Source organism: Tursiops truncatus, chromosome 2, assembly GCF_011762595.2.
Source record: "Tursiops truncatus isolate mTurTru1 chromosome 2, mTurTru1.mat.Y, whole genome shotgun sequence".
Taxonomy (NCBI): domain Eukaryota; kingdom Metazoa; phylum Chordata; class Mammalia; order Artiodactyla; family Delphinidae; genus Tursiops; species Tursiops truncatus.
In genome coordinates, this window is record NC_047035.1 from 172,010,675 (window position 1) to 172,033,724 (window position 23,050).

The following is a 23,050-nucleotide window of genomic DNA, read 5'->3' on the forward strand; positions in this document are numbered from 1 at the left end:
TCGAACCTGCGCCCCCTGCAGTGGAAGCACGGAGTCTTAATCACTGGACCGCCAGGGAAGTCCCCATCAACATGTTTATTTGATTCTCACTTTCATCCATGGATGGCTGTGACAGACAAAAAGGATATTTTCCGTAATTTATTCATGAATGCGCCCCCTCATCCATTACCAGAAAGTTTGCACAGGTTAAACTAGAGGTTGAAACTTTTTCTAATCTTGTTAGAAATTTGGGCTGCTTGCTTACCTCTACCTTAAAAGTAAAAAATGTCAGAGCAGGGATACCTCACTTCAATTTGTGTAATTTGAGAACCGTTGCCCCCAAACACCCTATATGCCTCATTACTTGTTATATATTCTGTGTCTCTAAAAATGTAGATGTTTTATTTGTGGTCCTTTTTTCATCTTAGGAAGCCTAACTATGGTGCAAAGAAAATAAAACAGATATGTGGATATCGACCAAGAATCAAGATTATGGTCGTGTGCATTTTAGTTTCGAGTGAAATTAGAATAGAAACATTTGGCTACATAAGAAGAGGTTCAGAAAATAAAAGATTAGAGATGAGGGTTGAAGTTGAGGTGGGTTGCTGTCACCCTGAGCAGAGCTCTCAGAGGAGCTTGAATTAGAAGCTGCTTGATCTCCCGGATCTAACAAATTTTTCTATACTTTCTGGGGAATCAGGGAACTGATATCAATTTCTGACAATGACTGAAAATCACTGAAGATATTTTCAGGTGATTGCAAAGTCCTGCAGGAATTCTAACCTCCTATTGATCCAAAAGAAGGTCCAGGCCATGCCGCTTTTCTCTCTCTGCTACACCCTTCGAGCACCAGAATCTTAGGCCACTGGTAACGCATCTGTGCTTCCACACTTTGGGGAAAGAGGGGAGTCCCCTTCCAGGAGGGAATGATGGTTCCTAAACTTGTTTAAAATCTTCTTTTTCTTCTTCCTGTAAACACAAGGGATAGAATATTTACTGCCAACAAGAGATATTTTGACAATTTTTAATGACTTGGGTTTCAGGAAAGGTCGACAGTGTTAACGTGAAAAAGGCAGAATATGAAATTTTGTAGACTACTGATGACGCAAAAAACACTTTGAACCCCCTTAAAAAAAAAGAACAAGAAGGCGATGGAAATGCATCAAAATAGGAATAGTGGATGTGTTTGCATCGTGGGATTAAGACCTTTCGTTCCTTCACTGTACTACTGTATTTTTCTTCATTTATCAAAAACTGTCTCTTTCTAACGCTCTCTCTCTATGTATATATATTTGCATTTATATTATATATAATATGTCTATACATCTATATATCTCTATATATAACAATTATGAGGAAACACTAAGATATTGATGTGGTTAGATTCTAAGTAATTTTTTTCTCATTTTTATGCTTTTCTATATTTTCTAAAATTTCAACAAAGAATGTGTGTTCAGTATTTTTTTAAAACAGTGTTGTTTTCAGGAAGTCCCTGGTGGCCCAGTGTTTAGGACTCAGGGCTTTCACTGCTGGGGCCTGGGTTTGATCCCTGGTTGGGGAATTAAGATCCCGCAATCTGTGCAGCGTGGCCAAAAGGATAAAATTAAATAAATAAAAAGTAAAACAGGGTTGCTTTTATTCATATATATGAGTATGTATGAATGAATATATATGAATTCATGTAAATATATAAAGATACCTAAATAAAAACGTGAATGAACACATATGAATATAAAACGCTTAAGAACAATCCCTTGATGAAATTTTAGAAAATACAGAAAAGCAGAAAGAGAAAAGATGACCCATAATCTAACCACCTGAAAGTAACCTCTCAGTGATTTAGTTTTTTCCTTATAATTTTTTCTATGAGTGTTTTAATAAACAAGCTAATTGGATAAATGAGCTAATTTCCTGGCTGCGTATAGCCTTTGGCGAAGCTTCTTAAAGCTTTCTCTCAAGCTTCATTGGGCACTTTTAGCAGTCCAAAACTTTTCCCATGTTGTTAAGACAAACCCAGCTCTCTCCAAGCTGGGAAACGATGAGACTGTTTACTTCCTACTGGCTGTAACATGTAAGGATCCGGGGCTGGGTCTCTTGGTTTAATGCTCTTCTATCAACACACGGTGGCAGCAACAGCAGAAGAAAGGGGAGGCTGCCCTCCTTGCTGAATTAAAATTGTTGCCTTACCAGATGCTTCAAAAGAAAGTTTGGCATTCTTGGAGTGGCAGAAGAGGGCACATGGTGGGTTGGGTTGGTATGCAGTGGAACAGGTTGGAGAATTGGCCAAGACAACATCAGTAGGCAGGGACATCTAAAGCCCTAGACCAGGGGTTGGCAACCTTTTTCTGTAAGAGACAGATTATAAATATTGCAGGCTTTGTAGACCATGAAGTTTTTGTTGCAATGGCTCAACTCTGCTGTGATCGCAGACAATCATAGACAGTATGTAAACAAATGAGCGTGGCCGAGTTCCACTGAAACTTTATTTATGGACACAAATTGGAATTTCATGTATTGTTTACATGTCACAAAATATTTTTCATTGTTTTTTTTTCCCCAACCATTTAAAAACTCACGGGCTACAAAAACAGACAACAGGCCAGATTTCACCCTCTGGCTGTCATCCGCTGACCTCTGTTCTGCCCTAAGGCATCAGCTAAGGCGCCCAGAAACAAGATTTTTTGGGGTCTTGACAGTAAGTGGCCCAAAGTATGGGTGGGTCTAGAGTCGTTATTAGAAACGCATGCTGAGAGATTGAGGAGGGAAGATCAGAAAGCCAGAGTGACACCAGCTTGCGAAGGCTTCAGTTTGGATAAGATATGGGGCTCACATGGGAAATCATCATAAGATTAAAGCTTGATCCTGAGATCAAGGTTAAATGAAGTGGAAACTGTTATATGGCTTCATTCCAGACCATAAACCAGTTTCTTGAAGGTACAGGATTCACAGGTGAAGTCAAATAGATACAAATAGATGCAAATTCATGGGTGGAATGGAACAGAGTCGGGTGGGGGAAGGGAAGGAGAGGAAGACTGTTCTTGACCTTAAAATTTGACCAAGATGGAAAAAAAAAAAAGATTCGTGTTGACAGGATGATAGATGTTCTTTAATTTATGAGATTAAACTGTGGCGTGTCTTTCATCCAGATACTAGATCTCATAGTATTTGCAAGTCTTTTTGGTTTTATAGGTTAGAAACTTGATCGTGTATTTACCTTAATATTCTAAATAGCATTTGGAAATGACTTAATTCAGTCAGGCATACTGGTTAAAAAATAGAACTTTGTGTTCTGGTGTGAAATGGCTCATGAAAATATGTTTAACCCCTGACAGTTTGAATTGTGCTGTTCAGATTCTTTTTAGGATGTGTGAGGTACAGAAGTCATGTACAGATGGCGCTCAGGTAATGTTTAATATTAATGGAAATAATTTTTGATTCCAGACCCTTCCTTGCCTAGTTCTCCAACAACAATTCCAACAGATGGCTTTATTAAATATGGCGAAAGTAGCTACTCACTCATGAAATTAAAGCTGCAGTGGCATGAAGCAGATGACTATTGCAAGCTTCACACTTCCCTGATCGCTAGCATTCTAGATCCCTATAGTAATGCGTTTGCGTGGATGCAGATGCAGACGCTGAATGAACCTGTGTGGATCGCCCTGAACAGTAACTTGGTGAGATGCTGGAAACACGTGCGACTTGACATGATCGAAAAATTGTGATTGAATATGATTCTCTTCTGTTCATTCTGTTGAATACTTGTTGTGTGTAAAAACCTGCTGGGCTTTGGAAATGATACTGACATGTACAAGACCCAATCTCTCTAGGACCCAGTGCAAGGATCTAGCAAGTTCGTGATGTTATGTCAGAAATCAAACTAAGACTTACCTAACTGATAAGTATTATTTTTACTTTCCTTAGGTTTTTAATATACAGCCTTACTGTATATTTTGAGTATGAAAATTAAGTTCTGCATCTAAACAGTTTTATTTATTAACTTATTTCTTTCTAGTGTCATGATGACAACTATGGATAGGAATTAAGAAAGGAATTAAGAAAGCGTCAGGGGCATAGTTCCTGGGCGATGAGGATATTCCTTATTTTTTGTGGAAAGTCATTCTAGAGTTGCTATCTGTTCTGAAGCTGGGCAGCTTCCATCCGTGTGTGACAGATTTCATTGCGGTCAATTCCCTGTATTCCATAACAGAGAAGGAAGGTTGGCAAAAGATGGTGTAGAGTGAGGGTTGAGACACAGAACTAAGAGTGGTGTGGGAGTTGCCAACGTTTTCCTAAAATGAGTCTTCTCTGATGCCAGGGGATCCATCTATCCTCCATCCATCCATCCATCCATCTAACTAGTCAATCAGCAAACTTCCTAGTACAATAAATAGAGATGTCAACAAGTAATCAAGAGATAATACAGTGTCAAAGAGAGGTATATACAAAGTGCTGGGAGAGGAGAGAAAAGCGATCATTTGTGCAAGGGGAGAGGACCAACAGGGCTTCTCTGAGAAAGTCAAACTTTACAGATGTGGTCTGGGATGGTGGCTCATAAGGAAGGAGTACCAAGAAGAAATAAAAGGAGGTAAGGGGGTAGAGCTGGAAAGCAGACTGGTGCCAGACTTTGTAGAACTTCTTCCACCATGATGCAGAGCTCGACATTTACACTTCTTGCAATGCGTATTTCCCAAGTAGGTTAGTAAACATTTCAAAGTAAGTAGTTACACAATGATTTCTGTGTTTAAACTTAAGCACGGCATCTTTACTTCTATGTTGGATCTATTTTTAGTAACTAATTCTCTTGATAATTCATATATTTTCTTCTCACAAATATGGTCCCAATTCTCTTATGAGTTTAAAATAGGCTTTTATTTATTGTTAGAAAGATTAAATAGCTTTCCATTATCCCAACATTTATAGCTAAAACAATACTGTTCTATTTATTACATCTATGGAGTTAATGATTATGCCAGCATTATTTGATTAAATATGGTAGAATACTACAAAATTCTAACTCGAGATAATGCATGCTTTTGATTTTGTCATTAAATCTTTGGTAATTGCTTTGGTAAATTAAATAATGCAGTTAAAAAGGGGACAGCTGTTTGAATGGTTTAAAAATTCACTCATCTCTGATTAAAGTTATACAGCATCTGTTGTGAGGTTTTACCTGTAAAATTTCTTTTAGACCGTCAAAAGAACATTATTGATAAGTAGTCTTTTTGATGTTGTCAGTTAATTTGTATGTGACCATAAATTTGCCCCAATAAATTTAATAAGCAGTATGCAAATTGAATAAAACAATTATCTTTAAAAGATGCCATCAGATTCATTTTGGTTGAAAGACCACCTAACTGGAAGGTAAGAGACCTAGGCTCCTCTCTTATCCAGCCACGTCACCTTGCATAAGTCATTTGTTGTTGGCCCTGTTTCAACAGCCAAACAGTAAGAAGATTAGAAAAGTGTTTCTCTCGGGTCCATGAGTGCAAGGAAAATGACTTAGTTTTTATTATCATTTCAGTGATAATATAATACGTGTTTTATTTGTTCCAAAGGTAAAACCCCTCTTTTGCACTGAGGGCCTGCAAATAAAGAGAGTTTTCTAGAATAAGACATAGGTTTTTAAGTCTGTGTTTTGCAGAATAGCTTCCAACGATGTCTTCATGGGGAGCTTTAAGAAGTCGTTTTTTCTTAAAAAAGGCTGCATTTCCTGAATTTGATTTGGTAGAAAAAATTTATAATGTTCTTTTAATTCCCAAATGTTGAAGATTCTTTGTCAAATCACAGTCTTAACTATACTTTTTACTCCTTGCTGGGTTCTTTTGGTATTTTCTAAACGAAGCCAGGCTCCATGTTAATAGTTGTTCTTGTTCTTGCAGACCAATAATGAATATGTTTGGACCGATAAATGGAGGGTGAGATACACTAATTGGGCCAGTGATGAGCCCAGACTGAAGTCAGCGTGTGTTTATATGGATCTTGACGGCTATTGGAAGACAGCACGTTGCAATGAAAGTTTTTATTTTCTCTGCAAAAGATCAGACGGTAATTGAATCCACAAAAACAATCAAGGGATTTGAAATTTTCTCAATAAGCTGATACAAACCACCGTTGATATTCTTAAACAGTCACATGTTTTGGGGTGGCTTAAGGATAATATAAAACATATTCCTTCACCTAACCAAAGACTGACCTGGCAATAAACAAATATAGAGAGATCAAAATAACAGAGAGAGAAATTTTTCTTCGTTGCTAGAATTTATTTCCTCTTTATACATTTCTGAATTTTTATTATTGGGATAGGCCTCTGAATCTATGATGTCAGCGTCCTCAGGAAATGATGATTACTTTTGATGTTGACGGCACAGCTATATCAAAATAATTTTATCAGAATATGCGTAGGTTCATCAGAGTCAGTGATAATACAGTGATACAGTCCTAGAATACAGTTATAGAGTCGGACAGTGGTAAAGTCCTAGAATTCTACCTATACCGTTTAGTTATAACATCAATGTCAGTCATAGCTAAGAAGGTTTTATAAGGGCTAGGATCCTAGAAAAAGAAAACTGTCTAGAAGGAAGACTGCCTTTGCAAATTATTTATGGTTGACCTTTTAGGGGAACTTATTAATGTCTTTGTAGGTTATCTGTAGATCCTCATGCTTAATTATGAATGTGATTGACCGCTGTTATACCATAGTACCTTCTATGGAAATACATTTTGTATGAAAAAAATGATAAAGTAAAAAGAATACTCAATAATAGAAATGGCATATCCAAATGATTACCATTAGAGCTTAAAAAAAAATAATGATAGGCGATGAAAATTTCCTTAATGGCTTATATATTATTCTATGTACTAAAGAAACTTCAGGTCTTACTTTATTTGAAATGTCTTTTTATTAACAGAAATCCCTGCCACTGAACCTCCACAGCTGCCTGGTAGATGCCCCGAGTCAGAGCACACAGCGTGGATTCCTTTCCATGGTCACTGCTACTATATCGAGTCTTCATATACAAGGAACTGGGGCCAAGCTTCTCTGGAATGTCTTCGAATGGGTAAGTACCACATTTACCGTCAGAAAATCCCACAATCATCTATGTAGAGTACCAGGATGCTAGTAACGCTGTATATTAAAAACCTAAGGAAAGTAAAATTACTTGTTTCTTTGTCTTAATAATTTATATTGTAACAGAAAGGTCGACATCATGCCCCCCAAATATAATTTCTAACGTTGTAGCCTCGAAAGGTGAAAGAATTCTAGCAGAAAGCAGTGACTCGCTGAACAAGTCTTTCTGCCCCAATATTCCAAATTGTTAGGATTATTATTCAGAGTGTCACGTTCATCTTTTATCACTGATCGGCTCAGGCTTCACAAGTGCCCAGGAACCATTTTGCTTTCCCATGAATAGAAAAGCATTTAGATCTGATTATCTGTGTGAATAAATACGAAACAAAACTCAAGTGACATGACATAGATGAACAATTTCCCTCCTGAAAGAAAAATGTCAAATAAAGTGAACTTTTCGGGGTGCATTAAAAAATCTACTTAATTAAATCCCACTGAATACTTGACTGAATTACTTTGTGGCTAAATTTTGATTATGCCCTAAGTCAGGGCTCTTCATTCAACAGTGGCGAGCAAGGGTTACATGCTCATTTCCTTCAGGTTCATTCAAAAGTCAGTCTGGAGTTTTCACTTCTTTTTACTTTTATGTTTAGTTTTTTTCTTTAGTTTTATTGAGGTATAGTTGACATAAAATTGTAATACATTTAAAGTGTAAGAGATGATGATTTGATACACATATTTGTTGGGAAAGGATTCCTAACCGTCAAGTTAACATGACCATCACGTCACATATTTACCTTTTTGTGTGTGTGTGTGGTGGGAACACTTAAGTTCTAATCTCTTAGCAAATTTCAGTGATACCATGCAGTATTATCAACTGTAGTCACTATATTATACATTAGATCCTAAGACCTTATTTATCATATAACTGAAAGTTTGTACCCTTTTACCAGCATCTCTCTATGTCTCCCACCCCCCAACCCCCTGACAACCACTGTTGTACCCTCTGTTTCTGTGAGTTTGACTTTTAAATTCCACCTATAAGTAATATCATGTAGTACTTGTCTGTCTCTGTCTGGCTTATTTCCTTAGAATAATGCCCTCCAGGTTAATCAATGCTGTTGCAAACGGCAGAATTTCCCTCTTTTTAAAGGCTGAATAATATTCCATTGTATATACATACTTCATTTTCTTCATCATTCATCTGTTGATGGATACTTAGGTTGTCTCCATGTTTTGGCTATAATAAATAATGCTGCAATGAACATGGAGTGCAGCTATCTTTTCGAGATAGTGGTTTCATTTCCTTTGGATATATACCAAGAAGTGGGATTGCTGGATCATATGGTAGTCCTATTTTTAATTTTTTGAGGAACCTCCACACTGTTTTCCAAAAGGACTGTACCAATTTACATTCACACTAGCAGGGTTCCCCTTTCTCTTCCTCCTCTGCATCATTTGTTATCTCTTATCTTTTTAATAATAGCTAGCCTAAACAAGTGTGAGGTGATATCTCATTGCGGTTTTGATTTGCATTTCCCTGACGATTAGTGATGTTGAGCACCTTTTCCTGTACTTCTTAGCCATTTGTAAGTCTCCTTTGGAAAAAAAATCTGTTCAGGTCCTTTGCTCATTTTTTGAATTGGGTTATTTTTTTGCTATTGAGTTGTATAAGTTCCTTGTATATTTTAGATATTAAACCTCTATTAAGACATGTGGTTTACAGAAAATTTCTCCCATTCAGGAGGTTGCATTTTCATTTTGCTGATGGTTTCCTTTGCTATGCAGAACCTCTTTAGGTTGATGTAGTCCCATTTGTTTATTTTTGTTTTTTTTCCCTTTGCTGTTAGTGTCAAATACAAAAAGATTAATGTCGAGGAGTTTATTGCCTGTATTTTCTTTTAGGATTTTTATGATTTCAGGTTTTACATTCAAGTCTTTAATCATTTTGAGTTGATTTTTCTGTATAGTGTTAGAGAGTGGACCAGTTGTATTCTATTGAATGTGGGTGTCTAGTTTTCTCAACACCATTTGCATGGAATAATTTTTTTTAATCCCTTCATTTTAAGCCTATGTATGTCCTAAAGTTGGAATGAGTTTCTTGTAGCATATAGTTGTCTTGTGTTTTTTTGATTTTTTTTTTAATCTATTAAGCCACTCTATGTTTTTCGATTGGAGAATTTAGTCCATTTATATTTATAGTAATTATTGGTAGGTATGCACTTAATGTTGCCATTTTGTTAATTGTTTTCTGTCTGTCCTGACTTTCTTTTGTTCCTTTCTTCCTCTCTGCTCACTTCCTTTGTGATTTGATGATTTCTCAGTAGTATTACTTAGATTCTTTTCCTTTTATTTTGTGTATCTACTATAGGTTTTATTGTGTGGTTGTTGTGAAGATTACATGAAACATCTTAGAGTTATAACAGTGTATTTAAAGCTGATAACAACTTAACTTTGAATGTATGCAAACAGTCTGTATTTTTACATTCCCCCGACCTTTTATATTTTTGATGTCACAATTTACATCTTTTTATATTGTGTATACGTTAACAAATTATTGTATTTATAGTTTTTTTTTTTTAAGATGTTGGGGGTAGAAGTTTATTAATTAATTTTTGCTGTGTTGGGTCTTTGTTTCTGTGCGAGGGCTTTCTCTAGTTGTGGCGAGTGGGGGCCACTCTTCATCGCGGTGCGTGGACCTCTCACTATTGCGGCCTCTCTTGTTGTGGAGCGCAGGCTCCAGACACGCAGGCTCAGTAGTTGTGGCTCACGGGCCTAGTTGCTCCGCGGCATGTGGGATCCTCTCAGACCAGGGCTCGAACCCGTGTCCCCTGCATTAGCAGGCAGATTCTCAACCACTGCGCCACCAGGGAAGCCCTATAGTTATTTTTAATACTTTTGTCTTTTAACCTTTATACAACAGTTATAGGTGATTTACTTACCACCATTATAGTATCAGAATATTCTGGATTTTCCTATACATTTACCTTTACCATTGAGTTTTATATTTTCAAACATTTTCATATTACTAATTAGTGTCCTTTCATTTTAGCTTGAAGAATTCCCCTTGACATTTCTTATAAGTCTGGTCTATTGGTGATGAACTCTTTCAGCTTTTGTTTGTCTTGAAAACTCTTTATCCCTCATTTAATTCTGAATGACAGCTTTGCTAGGTAGAGTATTCTTGGCTGGAAGCTTTTATCTCTAAGCACTTTAAATATATCTTCTCACTCCCTTCCAGCCTGCAAAGTTTCTCCTGAAAAATTTGTTTTGTCTTACAAGGGTTCCCTTTTATGTAACAAGTTGCTTTTCTTTTGCTGTTTTTAAGAATCTCTTTTTGTCTTTAATTTTTGACAATTTAATATAATGTGTCTCAGTGTTTGTCTCTTTATATTCATTATATTTGGCACTCCTTATGTATGCTTCCTGGATCTAGATGTCTGTTTCTTTCCCCAAGGTTAGGGAAATTATCAGCCATTAGTTCTTTGAATAAGCTTTCTGCCCCCATCTCTCTCTTCTCCTTGAGTTCCTGTAATGTGTAGATTGATCCTCTTGCTGTTGTCTCATAAGTCCTTTAAGCTAGCTTGACTCTTTTTGATTCTTTTTTTCTTTTTGCTTCAGGATATATTTGACTGCCCTTTCTTTGAGTTTACTGTTTCTTTCTTCCAGTTTTCTAGTCTGCTGTTGAACACCTCTACTGAACTTTTCATTTAAGTTATTGTGTTCTTCAGCTTTGTGATTTCTCTTTGGTACTTTTTAATATTTTCTCTCTCTTTGTTGAAATTCTTACTTTGCTCATGCATTACTTTCCTGACCTCACTGAGTATCTTTGTAGCTGTTATTCTGAACTCTCTATTGGGTAAATTACTTGTCTCTGTTTTATTAATATCAGTTTGGAGATGTATCTTGTTCTTTTGCTTGGAAGATATTTTGCTTTTGCTTTATTTTCCTTGACTCTCTGTGTTGGTTTCTGCACATTAGATAAAAGAGGCACCTCTCCCAGTCTTGAGTGGTCTTGTGTGGGAGATGAACCTCATCAGTCAATCCAGCCCAAGTTCCTGTTTGTCACTCAAAACTTTGTGGTTATACCAGCTGTTGTCTTTGTTTTTAGTGGCTCCCAGTGGTTGAGGGTGTGCCAATACCTGATGATATCCCAAAGGAGAGGATCACAGTTAGCACATAAAAGCAGACTGATTAGAAACTGGACCCTCGGGCACCTGGGAAAGTATATAAGCCAGGTGTGTGTCTAAGCTCCTTCCAGAGACCTGTTGGTGACCTGATTTTATCATTGCAGCAAGTCCGAGAAAGAAGGTGGCAGAAGGGCCCACCAGCTCCCCCAGGAGGATCACAGCTAGCCCCTTGCTGCGTGCACATTAGCAGCTGGACCCCCCCAGGCAGCAGGCTATAAAGTATGCAGGCAGTCCCCTTCTAGGGAAAGACTGAGGGACGGGCGTTTTATCTGTTCCCTCTTAGCTGGGCCCTGGGAGAATAGCCACGGCAAGTGTTCGGTGCCCATTAACAACGTCTGCTTTATTTTCTGTGGTCCTACGGGTCTCGTGGCTGCAAACCCCATTAGCTTCCAGAGTTAGGCATTTGGGGGGCCTATTCCTTCAAATAGAGGAACAAGAGCCTAAAACTTTGGGGTGCTAGATGTATGGTTGAAACCCTTCTCTATTCAGGGAGAAACTGGCCATTAGGGGCTCCCTCCTGATGATACGGCACTGTGCCATGGGTGGGGTTTATGAAGAGAGTGTGTCTCAGCCTTTCCTACTCATTTAGATGTTTGTGTTTTCTCAGTTGCCCTATATGTAGGAGTCACTGAGTTTCTGGATTTTACTGATAGAATTGCTCTATGTGTAGGTGTTCACTGGTGTGTATGTGGGAGAAGGGAATTTCAGGAGACTTATATGTTGCCACAGGGAGTTTAAAAACTCCCTATGAGTTTTTCCTTTAAATTTGAAGTCAGGAGAAGTCTACTTTGTCAGTTTTTGCTTCATGTATTTCGAGGCCTTATTGTTCGGTGCGTATATGTCTATATTTGTCATATCTTCTTGATGAATTAAAACTTTAATCATTATAAAACATCCTTATTTGTCTCTAGTAACAATTTTTGTCTAAAAGTCTTTTGTCTAGTATCAGTATAGCCACTCCAGCTCTTCTTTATTTACTATTTGCATGGACTATCTTTTTCCATGCTTTTACTTTTAACATGTTTATGTTTTTGAATCTCAAATGTGTGTTTTGTAGATAAAATATAGTTGTATTATTTTAAAATTTATTTTTATTTTTTATTCATTTTGCCAATCTCTGTCTTTTTTTTTTTTTTTTTTTTTTTTTTGCGTTATGTGGGCCTCTCACTGTCGTGGCCTCTCTCGTTGCGGAGCACAGGCTCCGGACATGCTGGCTCAGCGGCCATGGCTTATGGGCCTAGCCGCTCTGCGGCATGTGGGATCTTCCTGGACCAGGGCACGAACCCGTGTCCCCTGCATCGGCAGGTGGACTCTCAACCACTGCGCCACCAGGGAAGCCCCAATCTCTGTCTTTTGATTGGAGTACTTCTTGGACATGATGAATCACTTCTCTCTTATTACTTTTGAGATTCTCTATCTTTGGATAGTTTGATTATGATGTGGAGCTTCTCGAGATTATCTTACTTGGATGTTGTTGAGCTTCCCGCATGTTTACATTAATGTTTTTCATCAACATTGGGAAGCTATTGGCCATTATTTCTTCAAGTATTCTTTCTGCCTCTTTATCTCATTCCTCTCCTAGGACTCCCATTATGTGTATCTTGATTTGACTGGTGATGTTCCAAATATCTTTGAGACTCTGTAAATTTTTCTTCTTTTTTTCCCTCATTATTCAGACTGGATAATCTCAAGTTTGTTGATTATTTCTTTTGCTTAGTCAAACTCACTGTTAGGCCTCTCCAGTGAAGTTTTCCTTTCAATTATTATACTTTGTAACTCCAGAATTTTATTTCATAAAAAACAATTTCTACCTTTTTATTAATAGTCTCTATTTGGTGAGCAACTGTCTCATACTTTCTTTTAGTTCTTTAGACATTTTTTTCCTCTAGTTCTTTAAACATCTTTAAAATAGCTGATTTAAAAAGTCTTTGTCCAGTAAGTCAGAGGTGTGGCTGTTTCAGGAACAGTTTGTATTGACTGCTGCTTTTGCTGGTATGGGTCATATTTCCGTGTTTCTTTACATTTCTTATAATTTTTTGTTGAAAAATGAATATTTAACTCTGGAAATAAGTTTCTTTCCACTCCACCAGGTTTGTTTTTGTTGCTGTTTGTTGTTATTTGCTTGTTTAGTAACTTTCCCTCATGAATTCTGTAAAGTTTTGTATTCTTTTTCAAGTGCGGTTACTGAAGTCTCTTGCCTGCTTAGTTTAGTGGTCAGCTAATGATTGGGAACGTATTTCCTTAGTGCCTAGAACCAGAAAGTTCCCCACGTTTTACTGAAGGGCTCGGTCTGAAGACATGCCTTCAACACTCATATAGGCAGTTAAAAACTCTGCCTTAGCCTTCACTTCCTGCTTGTGCAGACCCTCAGGGTCAGCCAGAGGTGAGAGCGTAGGGACTTTTCAGATCTTTCATGGGCATGCACATAGTCCTGGGCGTGTACACACCCCAATGTGTGTCTGTGGCCTTCTAGGCTCCCAGGAATAGGTCAATGCTTCTTAAAGCTCCCTATGGACATTTTACTCCATAGTTTTTCCTTTTAGTTTTTTGGTTACCTTGTTGTTAACCTAAAATTGTTTCCCACACTGCTTCAGCCAGCTGTGATATTAGGTACTTGCCACGGTTAGTTTTTGACAAATACCCCCAAGGAAAAGGCTGTTTACATTGGATGAGCTCTGAGTCAGGTCAAATCAAGGCAAGTGAGGTTTTCCAGGGAAATGTCAGAGAGATCAAATAATGGAAATTCTTTGAGAATGTGACTTATAAAGAACCCCAATCCCATTCTGACTTTCCCAGTGTCTTCCTGGCTTCTGGTTTTCACTGTGATTTTGAGGCCATTGGTTTTTAACGCAGTCACAGAGCTAGGGATAAAGCTATGGGATTAGGACAAGTTAAAACACCATGTAGCTTACTTTTCTTACTGAGAGTCAAGCATTTTCTTGAATAAATGCTTCCTGGATTGTTACAACCTGCTGGTTAACTTTCAGGGTGCTGATAAAGTTGATTTTGAAAAATTTGTTAGTGTTCTTATTGCTTTTGTAGAGGAGAGGAATTTCAGGGGTACTTACTCTGCCAGTCCTTATGATGTCACTTGAAACCTGCTTTCTCTTAATTAAAAAAATGTTTTTCTTTCATGTTGCTGAGTATTTTTTTTTTTAAATCTTGCAGTGAATGTGTAGAAACTTCGTTTTCAACTTTAGATAACTATATTTTCCGGTTAATGAATGATTCACATTCATCAAAATATGTCACAAATATATTGAAATGGCTATTGTCTATGAAATATGTTTAATAGTGGATTATGAAATTATGCAATGAAAACAGTCATCAAGAGAATAATCCAGGACCCAGTAACATGGGGTGCAAGCATATGGTTAAGTATGGGTCCTCAAGGTCCAGATGCCTGGATCATGCCATGACTTTGCCCTCCTCTATCATTAGGATCTTGGTAAATTACTTACCCTCTGGACTTTAAGTTCCTTATCTGTAAAATGGAGTAACAGTAGTACTAATTTAATAAGATTGTTGTAAAATTTTAGTGACATCGTGCTTATAAAGCCCAAAGCAAAATGTCTGGCATAAACTGCTTAAATTATATTTTAAGTTGTTATTATTTAAAATTCTGTAATTTAACTATAAAATACAGTGCTGGCTCTGAATCAATCTTTGACTGAGTTGTCAAGGCCATAGTCATGTAAGCAGTCTTTCTGTTTCCTCTCTCCTTTTTGTGCAGCTGGATTAATACTCCCAGAGTGCATTGCATCATTCTGCTGCCTGAAAAAAACTGTTTTTTAATCACCACATTACCCTAAATACCAGTCTCCTACCATCTGCAGTGAGACCTAACCCAAGTCTTTTTTTTTACCCATTGACCAGATTCATCCAGCCAAACTGAACTATCTATTAACACTATTCATTTACCCCAATAATTGCCTTATCTATCTATCTACCTACCTACCTACCTATCTATTTCAAATCCTGTTACTAAAAACCAAATATGGAGAATTCCATGCATCTGTGAGCTATCTCTGTTCATGAAGAAGCTCTATGCTTCCCTTTCTCTTCATCTTTTCTCTTATTCTTCCTCTTCCTGGAATTATTTTCTATCCTTTCTACTTGAAATATTATGCTCCCTAGTATCTTAAATTCTGTCTCCTCCATGCTCCCTTTTAGTTTCTTCCCCTAAAACAAATATTCTCCTAATACATTTCTTTGTACTCTCAACTCATTACTACCCACTGAACCATAACCTTCTTAAACATTCTGTGTCTTACTCATCATTGTATATCCTGCAGTGAGTCGTTAAGTGCTTGTACACAAATGATGCTTAAAAAAATAATATTTTCAGAATGGAAACAAATTCTTAGAAGCCAAATGGCCACTCTTTGCAATTCTTCTCCTTAAGTGGAGATAGTGGGATGATTTTTATTGCTCTTAATATCAATACTGTCATGATAAAAATATTTTCAACTACTTAAATATACTGCCATCATATTTACCCTTTTGTACTCTGCAGGTTCCTCTCTGGTTACCATTGAAAGTGCTGCTGAATCGAGTTTCCTGTCATACCGAGTTGAGCCGCTTCAAAGCAAAGCCAACTTTTGGATAGGATTGTATAGAAACGTTGAAGGTAATCTTTGCACCATGATTACTGAATCACAAACATTTCAAAATGTTGTAGGTAAAACAAGTTTTCAGTCCTAGAAAGTCTTGCCTTAAGTAATGATTCATTTGTGAAGAGTTTGAAAATTCAAACTCATATTTTCGTTTGAGGTAAGAAGTGAAAATTGAAATGACTCACATATTAGGCTATCTTGAAAGTTGCTAATTAAAGAATATCTACTGTAGCTAAGTTAAAGAAGTTTTAAAAAATATTTTCTATCTCTTGCCAGGAAAAAAACAATTAGGGGAGGATAAGTTTACATATTTATACTAATTAGGAATAAATTTTCAACTAAAACTACATGAGAAACACATTCTCAGTTTCCCTGTAACAACTAGTTACTATTATCTTGCCTGTGAAAAGTTTGGTTGTAAAACAGCTGTTGATTGCAGTATAAAATAACATGCTTAGAAATTTTACATGAATAAGTTGAATTTATTTTAAGGCAAGTTATTTTTAACTTCTATTTTTATTGGCTTTCTCTGATAATCAGGAATGTGGCTATGGATAAACAACAACCCACTCTCCTTTGTCAACTGGAAGACAGGCGATCCCTCTGGAGAAAGAAATGATTGTGTCGCTTTATATGCATCTTCTGGATTTTGGAGTAATATTCACTGTTCTTCCTACAAAGGATACATTTGTAAAAGACCAAAACGTAAGTTAGAATTTGTCCTATGGTATGTGTGTTTCCAGGCTCCCATCTCTTTCACATATTGATATCAGGTGTGTAATTATCAATATAATGCGATTACAGGTTCCTTGAAACCTCTCCCTGGTTTTTTTTTTTTTTTTTTTTTTTGTGGTACGCGAACCTCTCACTGTTGTGGCCTCTCCCGTTGCGGAGCACAGGCTCCGGACGCGCAGGCTCAGCAGCCATGGCTCACGGGCCCAGCCGCTCCGCGGCATGTGGGATCTTCCCGGACCGGGGCACGAACCCGTGTCCCCTGCATTGGCAGGTGGACTCTCAACCACTGCGCCACCAGGGAAGTCCATCTCCCTCTTTATAAGTGAGAAATCCAATCTGCCGTGGTGATCAGTTGCTGTCTGCAGTTTTGAGTGAGCACAAAACACTCTCTTTCTGCTTAACTGACATAATGATTTTGGTATATCAATACATTTATAATGGGATATCCATGCATATGCATTTGCGAAGTTGTGAGCAGTTTGGAGAGCCAGGCCTATGGCGTGCGAGAAGAAGGGGTGAAATACTTACCCTGGCCAAACCAAAGTGGACGGTGAGGAGGAATGAGAATTTATTAGGGAATAAATCATGTAACACCAATTAAGTTTCCTTCGGAGATTGAATGACAGACCATGTCAGGACAGGGGCTGGGGGAATTAATAATATTATATGCCCATGCTGTGATAATCTCTGGACTTCCATAATGTTTTATGCTATTCTACTTCATGTAATATCTTTCCCAAGAGACAAAATTATAAATTAGATAAGAGATTTAAATAAATGAGTTGGATAAATTAACACTCCATCCCCAGTAGATTTTTATTTTATTTTAGAATTGCGTAGTTCTTCATTCTTTGAAAGCTCTGTTCTAAGATACCACACCCTTTGGTGCAATGTTGGAATCTTATTTTATTTTTCATTCAAATGCCTTGTAGTACCTTATGCTTCAGTGAGCCATTTTCAAAACTGCTAGCCTAGGATACATTATTTATGGGTAGATTGGGTATATTTTGAGGGTGAGTATCAGTGGCTCAAATGCAACCGGGGAGATCATATTTTCAGATCTTCCAATGTATTCAAACTCATCATGCAGCTATAGGATGCTGTTATAGGATGGATAGATAGATCAATCTGTATAAATATGCTGATTTTATCTATCAATCAATCATCCATCTATCTATCTACCTACCTATCATCTATTTATTGTCTGTCTATATCATATATCACCATCAATCCAACACGGATGGTTTGATGTATTTGTAAACCAAATAATGCTCACTATCTACATGCAACTATTATGGGTTTTTCATAAGTATTTATTTTCTTATTTTACAAACAGTATTTAATTATTTTCTTATTTTACAAACAGTTGTTGATGCTGAACCTACTCATACATTAATTACAACAAAAGGTAAGACCATTTTGAAATTTTAATTTCCATATCAGTAATATATCAATCAAATTTGTTTGTTTTAAAAACCACAGTAATCCCTTCCTATCCGCCCTGCACTCTCAGTCGCATTTCTTGAGCTATACTAGCCTTTGTCATTATGACATCGACCTTCCTTAAGTGATGCCCTAGGAGAGCAGGCCTTGGCGTCAGGTGGGTGTTCTTATCATAGATCTTACAGAGGACATTGATTGCTCTGTTACCAAGGGTTGCCCTATGAGAATCCACCGAGGAAATTTCTCTTAGAAATCCCTGTGATTTTTTTCTTTTCTTTTTTTTTTAAGCAATGTTTTAAGTTTTGATTTTATGGACAGCTTGAATAAGGAACTGATCCTCTTTCACTCATGTTGTTTGCTGCCAAAAACACTCAAAGTGAGATTTATAGCTTGCCTAAAGCCCCCTTATTAACTTCGTAAGTGCTGTCTGTGAACTAATACTCGTGTGTTCAGATTTCCACCACTCACTTTCTTTTTTCCCCGAATTATTTTGAAACAGGTGTAAATATTTTAAAATGATAAAATGTTGCACCGTGACCGTAACTTTTGCAGTTTGAGGCGCAACTGTAAAACTAGCACGACTTTCTTGCTGTTTCACAGTTTCGTAGATGGAAGATTCATTCCCACTGTAGATCTCAGCAACCTCAGCAAACTGTTTTTCTTTCCTTATTAAGTTGAGAACTTTTACCGTTTCACTTAAAGGAAGCACCTTATGGCTTCTCTTAGGCACATTGGAGTTGCCAGCATCACTACTCTTGGGCTTTGGGGCCATTGTTAAATAAAATAAGGGTCACATGAACACACACACACAAAATAAATAAAATAAAATATTATACCAGTTCAGGGCTACGTAGATACATGAAATATTCTTGCAACTGCATAATCATCTTAACATGTAAAATAATCTTCTGTATCACATGGACTTCTGTTTTCATGTCCTGCATTCTGTTTGGCAAATGTCACTGGAAAGAAAATTTGTGAATTTTAGTCTTCCTAAGAAGAAAGTTGTATTGTTTCCATAGCATTCTACTCTCTGCCTCCCCTTAACTCGTTTCCTAACATGTTTATTTATTTACAGCTGACCCAAGGAAGATGGGCCCTTCCAAACCATCTTCCAACGTGGCAGGAGTGGTAGTCATAGTGGTCCTCCTGATCATAACGGGCGCTGGCTTCGCTGCGTATCTCTTTTATAAGAAAAGACGTGTGCCTTTCCCTCGAGAGGACACTTTTGAGAACACTCTCTATTTTAATAGTGGATCGAGTCCAGGAACTAGTGATACAAAAGATCTCATGGGCAACATTGAACAGAATGAACACGCAGTCATCTAGAATCACGGTGTGATTTAGGTATATTTGAATTTCATAAGATTATAACTAAAATGGTAAAGTCTTTCATTCAATGTGATTATTTCCTTTCAAATTAGTGCTGTATTACACTGGTCTGTCCTTTTCCTTTGCCTCATGGAAAAAATAACTGTTCATTTTCTAGCCTGGCAAGATGTTTTCACAAAAAAGGGATAGCAACATTGACTACTATGTTTAAAAAGATCTTAGGTGAATATACAGCACTGGTGTGTAGCTAGTGTCAACTGCATACAGATTACAAGAAGCCCAGAAACAACCAGCTAAGCTTCTTGAAATCGTTTAAGGAGCTCCCAAAGAGCTGTTACCCATTGAACAGTTATTCAGTAATTAGATGAGCATTTCAAAAGCCAAGTACAAAGAACCTGGGGTGACACAGCAATTTAGTCACTTTGTTTCTTACACCCATCTTGATTCTTACCCCAATGATTTAGAATTCTATTTTTACACGTGCGGAAAGAATAAGGCAGCTGAGAATCTTGTTTGCCCCAAGCAGGATTTTCCAGGCTGAATATTGCAAATGTGTTCTTTGTCCTGTTTTATGTATATCAAGAATGCAAAGATGTGAAATAAAAATATAAATTTGCATAACTGGATGTATTTAGATAATGTGAAATAGACATCAAAAACAAGGTCTAGGGCTTCCCTGGTGGCGCAGTGGTTGAGAGTCCGCCTGCCGATGCAGGGGACGCGGGTTCGTGCCCCGGTCCGGGAAGATCCCACATGCCGCGGAGCGGCTGGGCCCGTGAGCCATGGCCGCTGAGCCTGCGCGTCCGGAGCCTGTGCTCCGCAACGGGAGAGGCCACGACAGTGAGAGGCCCGCGTACCGCAAAAAAAAAACAACAAGGTCTATTTTTAATGGATTTGTATTTTGGTGATCTTGGTAAGTGTAAATTTTCTTTTAACTGAGATTTATTTATCCATTTACTTTACACTTCACTGTACTCTGAAAATAAATGATATTATTAGTAGAGGAATTCTTTAAACTCTTCATCTGTTTGGGAAAAAAAAAGATTGTTAAAACACTGTGCATAAAATGAGTTTTTTACTGTAATGACTTGGCCAGTTTCCCTGGATCTTTCCCCTGTAACACTGACTTATTTCAGAATTCAACAATCAAAGGCGCTGTTATTGGGAATTAGGTCTTTAATATCATTTTCTCACTTTAACAATTCTTTTTTGCTTAAAAAGTTTTGCCTTAGATAAAGCTTTATGTACATTGTGAAATACATTGGAGGTGTCACATCTTGCATGGGTACCACACTCCCAGCTCATTCTTGCCTTTTCCAAGGGGTTGCTCACGGGCAGAAATTCCTTACCTGAGGTCCCTAAACAGGACTCCTTAGATGGCATTAAGGGGTCTATGAAGGCCCCCCAAATTGTATGCAAAATGTCTCTATTTGTGTTTATGCCTTTTTTTTTTTCTGGGAAGAAAATAGCTAGATTTTCAAGAGAGTCTGTAGTTCAAAAAGGACTAAGAAGTAGTGTACTGTGTAGGAGGTAAGGTGAGGTTTGCAATACCCCACCTTAGATAGGTGACAGGTAGAAAGAAACAGGATGAGAGAGGTGGGTAATTGTGGGAAAGCTTGCTGAGAACAAACAACTCTCATGCTTCAGACAATAGAAAACCAATTGCTTTTATTTTCCTGGTAAGAACACAACATATTCCATTAGAGGAAGTTCCAGTGGAAACAATGGCTATGGTGTCAAAGGAGCATGTGGTTAATTATACTGAAAAAAATCTTCATATATACATATTTTTTTCTTTTAAGTTACAAGAGAAAGATGTGAAAGAGGAGTGTATGAGTGGGCACGATTTACAAATTCTTTACACAAGTCATTTTCATCATAACTCAGAGCTGCATTTTTGCAGAAAATATTTTGGACTTCAAACAACATATATCTCAGACTTAAATGTCTTATCCTTTCAAGAAACTGTATTCGGCAGGGTGCTGAGTTTTATGCTTCACACCCTCACATTATCCACTCAAACATACAATCAAATAGATAAGTCACCTGTATCTATATATGTACCCAAATTAAGTAGTAACATATTAATAAGCATTTTTTTGGAGGGGGGGATGTTTTATAAAGCAGAGAAGAGCAGTTTTTGTTTTGTTTGCTTTTTTGCATTTCTTTTTGGTTTTGGTTGTTGTAGTTGATTTGTTTTGTTTCTGTTTAAATAAATTTATTTATGTTATTTATTTATTTTTGGCTGCGTTGGGTCTTCATTGCTGCACTCAGGCTTTCTCCAGTTGCGGCGAGCGGGGGCTACTCTTTCATTATGGTGCACGAGCTTCTCCTTGCAGTGGCTTCTCTTGTTGTGGAGCACGGGCTCTAGGTGCGCAGGCTTCAGTAGTTGTGGCACATGGGCTCAGTAGTTGTGGCTCACGAGCTTAGTTGCTTCGCAGCATGTGGGGTCTTCCTGGACCAGGGCTCGAACGTGTGTCCCCTGCATTGGCAGGCGGATTCTTCACCACTGCGCCACCAGGGAAGCCCCTGATTTTGTTTTTTAACTGGAAATTCTTTCTGGGGATTAAATGTTTAAGTGCTCTCCTCAGTGGCTTTGAACTTGTTTTCATCAGAATTCCGCAGCCAGAAGATTCTTAAGGATATTTTTTTCCCAGGTGAACTCAAAACAATGTGAATAGTCTGTAACTTGAACTCTAAAATTAAAGATGATATCTCGAGAGACTGGTAATATCTTGCTTCATCCATTTTCAGTGTTCACTCAGCCATCTGTTTGTACATTTACCCATTAGTTCAGGAAGTATTCCATGAGCACCTAATACATATGCCAGGCATTGAGCTAGGTCCTGGAGATTCAAATATGGGTGAGAAGCATTGCTTGTCCACAAGAACTGCACAGTCTAGCGGACATCCAGACACAAAAGATCATTTTGGGGGAAATTTTTATTGATGTATACTTGATGTACACTATTATATAAATTATAAGTGTTCAATATAGTGATTCACAATTTTTAAAAATTATACTCCATTTATAGTTATAAAATGTTGGCTATATTCCCAATGTTGTACAGTATATCCCTGTAGCTTATTTTATACCTGTTTGTACCTGTTAATACCCTACCCTTATATTGACCCCCAGCCTGTGACCACTAGTTTGTTCTCGATATCTGTGAGTCTGCTTCTTTTTTTTATGTTCACTAGTTTGTTGTATATTTTAGATTCCACTGGTAAGTAATACCATACAGTGTTTTTCTTTCTCTGTCTGACTTATTACTTAGAATAATGCCCTCCGAGTCCATCTGTGTTGTTGCAGATGGCAAAATTTCATTCTTTTTTATGGCTGAATAATATTCCATTGTGTATATATACCATATCTTCTTTATGAATTCATCTGTTGACAGGCACTTAGGTTGCTTCTGTATCTTGGCAATTGTAAATAATGGTGGTTTGAACATTGGGGTGCAGGTATCTTTTAGAATTAGTGTTTTCTCTCTTTTTTGGGATATATACCCAGGAGTGGGATTGCTGGGTCTTATGGTAGTTCTATTTCAGTTTTTTGAGAAACCTCCATACTGTTTTCCACACTGGCTGCACCAGTTTACATTCCCAACAACAGTGTGTAAGGATTCCCTTTTCTCCACATCCTCTCCAGCGTTTGCAATTTGTGTTCTTTTTGATGGTGGCCA

The 23,050-nt window shown here is 37.5% G+C and overlaps 1 protein-coding gene across 1 annotated transcript in view; it reads left to right on the forward strand.

The window, feature by feature from the left end:
• Positions 1-21,602, forward strand: part of MRC1 (mannose receptor C-type 1) — a 97,476-nt gene extending 75,874 nt beyond the window's left edge. Inside the window, exons 24-30 of the mRNA XM_019933519.3 lie at positions 3,421-3,653; positions 5,859-6,024; positions 6,888-7,037; positions 15,755-15,868; positions 16,395-16,559; positions 17,956-17,997; positions 19,111-21,602. Coding sequence (XP_019789078.2) covers positions 3,421-3,653; positions 5,859-6,024; positions 6,888-7,037; positions 15,755-15,868; positions 16,395-16,559; positions 17,956-17,997; positions 19,111-19,361 — 1,121 coding nt within the window. The 3' untranslated portion in view covers positions 19,362-21,602. The remainder of the gene's footprint in view (positions 1-3,420; positions 3,654-5,858; positions 6,025-6,887; positions 7,038-15,754; positions 15,869-16,394; positions 16,560-17,955; positions 17,998-19,110) is intronic.
• The last annotated feature ends 1,448 nt before the right edge of the window (positions 21,603-23,050 follow it).